The sequence below is a fragment of the Heptranchias perlo genome, chromosome 22, assembly GCF_035084215.1.
Source record: "Heptranchias perlo isolate sHepPer1 chromosome 22, sHepPer1.hap1, whole genome shotgun sequence".
NCBI classification, from domain to species: domain Eukaryota; kingdom Metazoa; phylum Chordata; class Chondrichthyes; order Hexanchiformes; family Hexanchidae; genus Heptranchias; species Heptranchias perlo.
This window is the reverse complement of record NC_090346.1, coordinates 50,602,085-50,609,615: the sequence shown is the minus strand read 5'-3', so window position 1 is coordinate 50,609,615 and position 7,531 is coordinate 50,602,085. Positions and strand designations below refer to the sequence as shown.

The 7,531-nt window shown below is 53.6% G+C and overlaps 1 protein-coding gene across 2 annotated transcripts in view; it reads left to right on the top strand.

Moving 5' to 3' along the window:
* The first annotated feature begins 5,963 nt into the window (after positions 1-5,963).
* Positions 5,964-7,531, top strand: part of ccnf (cyclin F) — a 44,275-nt gene continuing 42,707 nt past the window's right edge. For both annotated transcript variants that reach the window (XM_068003633.1, XM_068003632.1), the window contains exon 1: positions 5,964-6,241. In XM_068003633.1, the coding sequence (XP_067859734.1) occupies positions 6,229-6,241 (13 nt within the window). In that variant the 5' untranslated portion in view covers positions 5,964-6,228. The remainder of the gene's footprint in view (positions 6,242-7,531) is intronic.

Here is a 7,531-nt window from a genome sequence, read left to right as displayed (position 1 = left end):
TCAATGGGGGTGATTTTATGAGTGTACACTGCCAATGGGGGCGATTTTATGAGTGTACACTGCCAATGGGGGCGATTTTATGAGTGTACACTGCCAATGGGGGCGATCGTGAGTGATGCATGCCCCAATTTCCGATTGGCGCTGCTAGTGGGCAAGGCTCTCTGCTCACAGGTCGGATATAACATTACCTCCAACAGCTTGTGTCTTCCGCAATCGGCTAAAACCTGTCATAGGAACAGAACAGTGAGTGCACTGCTTGGTAATTTGGAGGAGGGTTGAACTTGTGGGATCGGCCTTAATTAAACATTTAAGTGAGCTCCCTGTATTGGGCCTGGTGCAAGGATCTCACCGGGGGAGGGATTTAAAATCATGCAGCTATTTAAGGGTAAGTGGCTGCTTGCGGGGTCAAAACCTGTTTCAGTTTTTCTTAAGGATTATAGATATTTTCTTGTGACTTGGAGGATCATGGACATCACTGAGTTCCTACCATTCTACGGCAGAGGCACTGATCTATCAAACTGAAAGGGACACGTGTTTTCCAGCTGCCTCCTCCACCAGCCTTTAAAACATGAAGAACTAAAACACTACACTGAACTGTTGGGACTCAAAGCAGATTCAGCACCTCATAAACTTCCCTCAGTTTGTTAAGATCTGTGAAATCTTCACTGGGTGAGTACAAAAAGCTACAAATTCACTCCACAGATAATTCCAGTCCCAAGTTGCAGCTCTTTCAAAGTGTGAGAATGGCTAACCAGGATGTGGGCTGGCAGACACTGAACATTATTCATGATGTAAAGTGCCAAACTGCCTCTAAGGAATGAGTTAAATACTGAATAACTGTCGGAGCTTGGTTGTTTTTCAAACCATTGAACAGAAGGCGCTCCACAGCGTCACAAAACAACTTGACATTTAATATATAAATTGCAAAAAAGGATCAAAAGTGACTCAAATCATGAGACATTCGAACAATTTTGACTCTCACCAGTTGATCGCTAGTGATATTGCTCAGTCAAAATGAAAACTGTGGGGGTGAATTTCATGTAGGTTTTCCCGTTTGTTCACCGTACCTTCACCGGGAGAGCCGCAGAAACCCAGGAAAGAGAGTAATGGAAGAAAAAAGAAAGACTTGCATTTCTATAGCGCCTCTCATGACCTCAAAACATCCCAAAGCTCTTTACAGCCAATGAAGTAATTTTGAAGTGTAGTCACTGTTGTAAAGTAGGAAACGCCACAGCCAATTTGCACACAGCAAGATCCCACAAACAAACGTGATAATGACCAGATAATCTGTTTTTTTTTAGTGATGTTGGTTAAGGGATAAATATTGGCCAGGCCACCAGGGAGGACACCCCTGCTCTTCTTTGAATAGTTCCATGGGACCTTTTATGTCCACCTGAGGGGATTGACAGGGCCTCAGTTTAACATCTCATCCAAAAGACAGCACCACCGACAATGTAGCACTGGGAGTGTCGACCTCGATTGTGCTCAAGTCTCTGGAGTGGGACTTGAGCCCACAACCTTCTGACTCAGGAGAGAGTGATGCCACTGAGCCACGGCTGACACCTAACCACCTTTATGCCAGTTCTCTGGGGGTTCCGAAGCTCTTCTGCCGAAGTTACGGAAAACCTGCACGGAAATTCACCCTGTGTTTCTCTTCCTGTAACTGTCTCTGCTTTGACCTTCCTCTCCTGCTCCTTCCTCACTTTCTATCCCCTTCTCATCACTAATATTATCGCTCCTTTCCCTCACATCTGTTAATTCCATATTGATAGTACCTGGGCTGGCACCTTGTGTAAGTGGTGACATGACTGCTCTGGTTCCTGATGACATAATCTGTAAAGAGAACAGTTGATATTTTTATGAGTGCATTAGTACACTCTGACAATTGAATAAAAAGTGATATAAGTAGATATTAATATCAGGGTGTGTTCATATAATGCTGCATCAGTTTTCTGTATTGTTATCATATCCCCAATACAAATGTTGAGACATAAAAAAAACACATTGGTTGTGTTATCTTTACACAATAATATGTGAGTAGGTGCCGAGTGCATGGCTTCCAGTGACACTGGGGTGGATTATAACTTGGGTAAGGATTGGTGTGTTGGGGGGGGCCCAAGGCAGGCCACACACCCACAGGAAGAGAACGGAATGAAGCACGGACAATTTTAACCCAGGGCCTTATTTTAATATTGGACACCTGTCTCTTGCTCGAAGATGGCGGGAATCATCTTTCCACCATCTACAAGGCACAAGTCAGGAGTGTGATGGAATACTCTCCACTTGCCTGGATGACGGCAGCTCCAACAACACTCAAGAAGCACAACAACATCCAGGACAAAGCAGCCCGCTTGATTGGCACCCCATCCACCACCCTAAACATTCACTCCCTTCACCACCGGCGCACTGTGGCTGCAGTGTGTACCATCCACAGGATGCACTGCAGCAACTCACCAAGGCTTCTTCGAAAGTGCCTCCCAAACCCACGACCTCTACCACCAAGGACAAGGGCAACAGGTGCATGGGAATCACACCACCTGCACGTTCCCCTCCAGGTCACACATCATCCCGACTTGGAAATATATCACCGTTCCTTCATCGTCACGGTCAAAATCCTGGAACTCCCTACCTAACAGCACTGTGGGAGTACCCTCACTATACAGACTGCAACGGTTCAAGGCGGCGGCTCACCACCACCTTCTCAAGGGCAATTAGGAATGGGCAATAAATGCCGGCCTTGCCAGCAACGCCCACATCCCATGAATGCATTTTTTAAAAAAAAATCACAACAAGGCCAGCGGCTGGGAGCGGGAATTGGGGCGGGAACTGCCACAGACCCGAAGTGAACAGTCCCTGGCATAAGGCAAGTGCTGGGGTGTGGGGATTATTAGACAGGTGCCGGTGTTGGGGGAGGGAAGGCCAGGGCAGGAGAGGCCTAAGGATTCCTTCTCCTGCTCCTCCAGGCCCCCAAAAAACCCTCCCGAAAAATTTTTTTAAAATTCTTACCGTGGCCTCTTCTGGCAACTCTGTGGCCTCCCATCAGGTCTCTCTGGCGGGTTTGCAGTAAAAATAGCACAACGGTGATGATAACATCATCAGGCCACAACTGTTACATAGAACATAAGAAATAGGAGCAGGAGTAGACCATATGGTCTCGAGCCTGCTCCGCCATTCATGGCTGATCTTTGACCTCAACTCCACTTTCCCACCCAATCTCCATATCCCTTGATTCCCCAGAGTCAAAAAATCTACCGATCTCAGCCTTGAATATATTCAACGACTCAGGAACCACAGCCCTCTGAGGTAGAGAATTCCAAAGATTCACAACCCTCTGAGTGAAGAAATTCCTCCTCATCTCAGTCTTAAATGGCCGATCCCTTATCCTGTGACTGTGCCACCTGGTTCTAGACTCTCCAGCCAGGGGAAACAACCTCTCAGCATCATTACATTTACATCAGTTACATTTCAATTAGGCCCCCGCCTGCCTGTCGCGGGAGTCTCGGCCCATTTGCCGAAGAGAAATTGGTGCCGGTTGGGAATGGAACAGCCTTGGGCCGATTTTAACACCTCCCATGCATCACTCTGCCCTGTGGGGTTAAAATCAATCCTAATGCTTGTAATTAACAAATTAAAAATTGTGCATGGTTTGTAGTTCAATATCAGCATTAGTCTACTCCTGATAATTCAAAATCATTTGTTGCACTAAAAACATGTATGAATTATCCACTGTACCTTGGTAGCTAGCCTCAAGTTGTGGTGCTTCTCAAATCCATCCATGCTCTTTGGTTTCTGGCCCAGTAATCCATGCCTAGGCACTTGAACTCAGTAGGTGGGCAGCCTCTTGGTCCCAACATTACCTTGTTTGCCTTGACATGACACATAAAACAAGTGGACATGAAAGATCCCATGGCACTATTCAAGTAAGAACAGGGGTGTTCACCAGGTATCATGGCCAACATATATCCCTCAATCATTGATCTCATTGCTGTTTATGGGACCAGGCTGTGCACAAATTGGTGCCATATTTATGTGTATTACTCAACAGTCACTACATTTCAAGGTACTTCATTGGCTGTGAAGCACTTTGGGACATCCTGAGGATGTGAAAGGCACTATATAAATGAAAGTTCTTTCTCTTTCATGTATGTCTTCAAGAAAGACTTGAGTTGTTGGTCATCAAACCACAGTTTTCAAATGAGCATCCCCTGGCTGTGTATTCTGGTCTCCTCACTGCACAGCTGTATTTAGGACCCGGTGGGATGTTACACATTCAGTAATTACTTGAGCAATGCCCATTTTTGGCTGGGCAATATTATCCAATACTGAGGTACCAACCGAGGCCCAGACCCAGGGAAAAGGACAGAGCAGCACAAACACCCCGCCTCCCGCCCGCCCGGCCCGGCCCGGCCCGGCCGGCCCCCTCGCCCCTCGCCCCGATATGGCGCGGAACCCGCGCTCCCCCCGCCGCCAGAGGCGCCCCCGATTCGAAAATGCATCCCTTGCAACCAATTATAACCGTTCACAACCCGGAAAGGCGTCGAGCCCACCAATCACGATGAGAAATGGAGTCGGCAAGACTGCTGATTGACTCGTAGCTAAACCAATGGGCGGGGCTGGAAGGTGCTCGAGCCAGCCAATCAGCGTGGGCGATTTTGAAAATGTTCACGTGAGGCTGGTTTGAAACGGTCGGGCGCGCGGACGGGCGGGTGATTGGCGGCGCCGACTGAGAGAGAGAGAGCGGGCCCGGCACCGGGGCTCAGACTGAGAGAGAGAGAGAGAGGGCCCGGCACCGGGGCTCAGAGAGAGAGAGAGAGAGCGGGCCCGGCACCGGGGCTCAGACTGAGAGAGAGAGAGAGAGAGCGGGCCCGGCACCGGGGCTCAGAGAGAGAGAGAGAGAGCGGGCCCGGCACCGGGGCTCAGACTGAGAGAGAGAGAGAGAGAGCGGGCCCGGCACCGGGGCTCAGAGAGAGAGAGAGAGCGGGCCCGGCACCGGGGCTCAGAGAGAGAGAGAGAGAGAGCGGGCCCGGCACCGGGGCTCAGAGAGAGAGAGAGAGAGCGGGCCCGGCACCGGGGCTCAGAGAGAGAGAGAGAGAGCGGGCCCGGCACCGGGGCTCAGAGAGAGAGAGAGCGGGCCCGGCACCGGGGCTCAGAGAGAGAGAGAGCGGGCCCGGCACCGGGGCTCAGAGAGAGAGAGAGAGAGAGCGGGCCCGGCACCGGGGCTCAGACTGAGAGAGAGAGAGCGGGCCCGGCACCGGGGCTCAGAGAGAGAGAGAGCGGGCCCGGCACCGGGGCTCAGAGAGAGAGAGAGAGAGCGGGCCCGGCACCGGGGCTCAGACTGAGAGAGAGAGCGAGAGAGCGGGCCCGGCACCGGGGCTCAGAGAGAGAGAGAGAGAGCGGGCCCGGCACCGGGGCTCAGAGAGAGAGAGAGAGAGAGCGGGCCCGGCACCGGGGCTCAGACTGAGAGAGAGAGAGAGCGGGCCCGGCACCGGGGCTCAGACTGAGAGAGAGAGAGAGCGGGCCCGGCACCGGGGCTCAGACTGAGAGAGAGAGAGAGAGCGGGCCCGGCACCGGGGCTCAGACTGAGAGAGAGAGAGAGCGGGCCCGGCACCGGGGCTCAGACTGAGAGAGAGCGGGCCCGGCACCGGGGCTCAGACTGAGAGAGAGAGAGAGCGGGCCCGGCACCGGGGCTCAGACTGAGAGAGAGAGAGCGGGCCCGGCACCGGGGCTCAGACTGAGAGAGAGAGAGCGGGCCCGGCACCGGGGCTCAGACTGAGAGAGAGCGGGCCCGGCACCGGGGCTCAGAGAGAGAGAGAGAGAGAGGGCCCGGCACCGGGGCTCAGACTGAGAGAGAGAGAGCGGGCCCGGCACCGGGGCTCAGACTGAGAGAGAGAGAGCGGGCCCGGCACCGGGGCTCAGACTGAGAGAGAGAGCGGGCCCGGCACCGGGGCTCAGACTGAGAGAGAGAGAGAGGGCCCGGCACCGGGGCTCAGACTGAGAGAGAGCGGGCCCGGCACCGGGGCTCAGACTGAGAGAGAGAGCGCGGGCGGCCCGGCACCGCTCACCCACCGACGGACGGGCACTGGGGATCCGCAGCGCCCGCTGACTGACGGAGCGGCCGGCTCCTGGCTCCCCTCCATCGCCGCGCTCCCCGCTCCCCTCACCAACTCAGCCGAGTATTCTCCGCCCTTTTTGTTCTGAAAGGGGGCGGGGGACACCAATCCGTTTAAAATGCGGCCAGGCGGTGAGTTTTATTGCGGGCGGGCGGGCGGTTCGATGCCGTTTTGAAGTGTTTAGTAGTTTGATGCGCCCGTTTGCTCCTGACCCTGAGGCTCAGTGGAGCGGAAAGCGCGGGGTTCAGGGGAGGCCTGCACTCTCTGCAGACTGGCTCCCGCCCCCCCGCCCCCGCGTTATTCGATTTGCTGAGTTTTGGCTGCAGTGAGCTGCGGAGTTGGGCGGTTTGTGAAGTGCCTCTGGGCCCTGTGCCCGGGGGAGGGGGCGGCGGGCCCGGCCCGGTGTGTGCTCAGACCCCGGGACCCGGGTCTGTAATCTCGGCCCGTTCAATAACTTCGAACACTGTTGGAATTACCGTCTCTCCAGTCTATAACTTTTTTAATTGGGTTCTCGGTGCTTCGACTCTATTGTACTGGTGATGCCCAGTCACAGTCTGTGTAGCGGTTCTACAGTTAGGGCCACACTCAGGCATTGTATCTTGTGAGTATATTCCTGCATAGAGTTAATGAAGTTGCTGCCCATCCTGATTCTACAGTGTCCACCTCGGGGTGCCTGCCCTGGGAGCAGTGTAAGTAGGGGGCTGAGGTAGCTTGTTTGGGGTGACCAGGTTAATTGGGCATGCCATCTTGGTTGGGTGGGATTGGTACTCCTCAGGGCTTGTGCAGGGGCTGCATTTTTTTTATTTGTTCATGGGATGTGGGCGTCGCTGGCAAGGCCGGCATTTATTGCCCATCCCTAATTGCCCTTGAGAAGGTGGTGGTGAGCCGCCTTCTTGAACCGCTGCAGTCCATGTGGTGAAGGTTCTCCCACAGTGCTGTTAGGAAGGGAGTTCCAGGATTTTGACCCAGCGACGATGAAGGAACGGCGATATAATTCCAAGTCGGGATGGTGTGTGACTTGGAGGGGAACGTGCAGGTGGTGGTGTTCCCATGTGCCTGCTGCCCTTGTCCTTCTAGGTGGTAGAGGTCTCGGGTTTGGGAGGTGCTGTCGAAGAAGCCTTGGCGAGTTGCTGCAATGCATCCTGTGGATGGTACGCACTGCAGCCACAGTGCGCTGGTGGTGAAGGGAGTGAATGTTTAGGGTGGTGGATGGGGTGCTAATCAAGCGGGCTGCTTTGTCCTGGATGGTGTTGAGCTTCTTGAGTGTTGTTGGAGCTGCACTCATCCAGGCAAGTGGAGAGTATTCCATCACACTCTTGACTTGTGCCTTGTAGGTGGTGGAAAGGCTTTGGGGAGTCAGGAGGTGAGTTACTCCCCGCAGGATCCCCAGCCTCTGACCTACGTTTGTTGCCACAGTATTT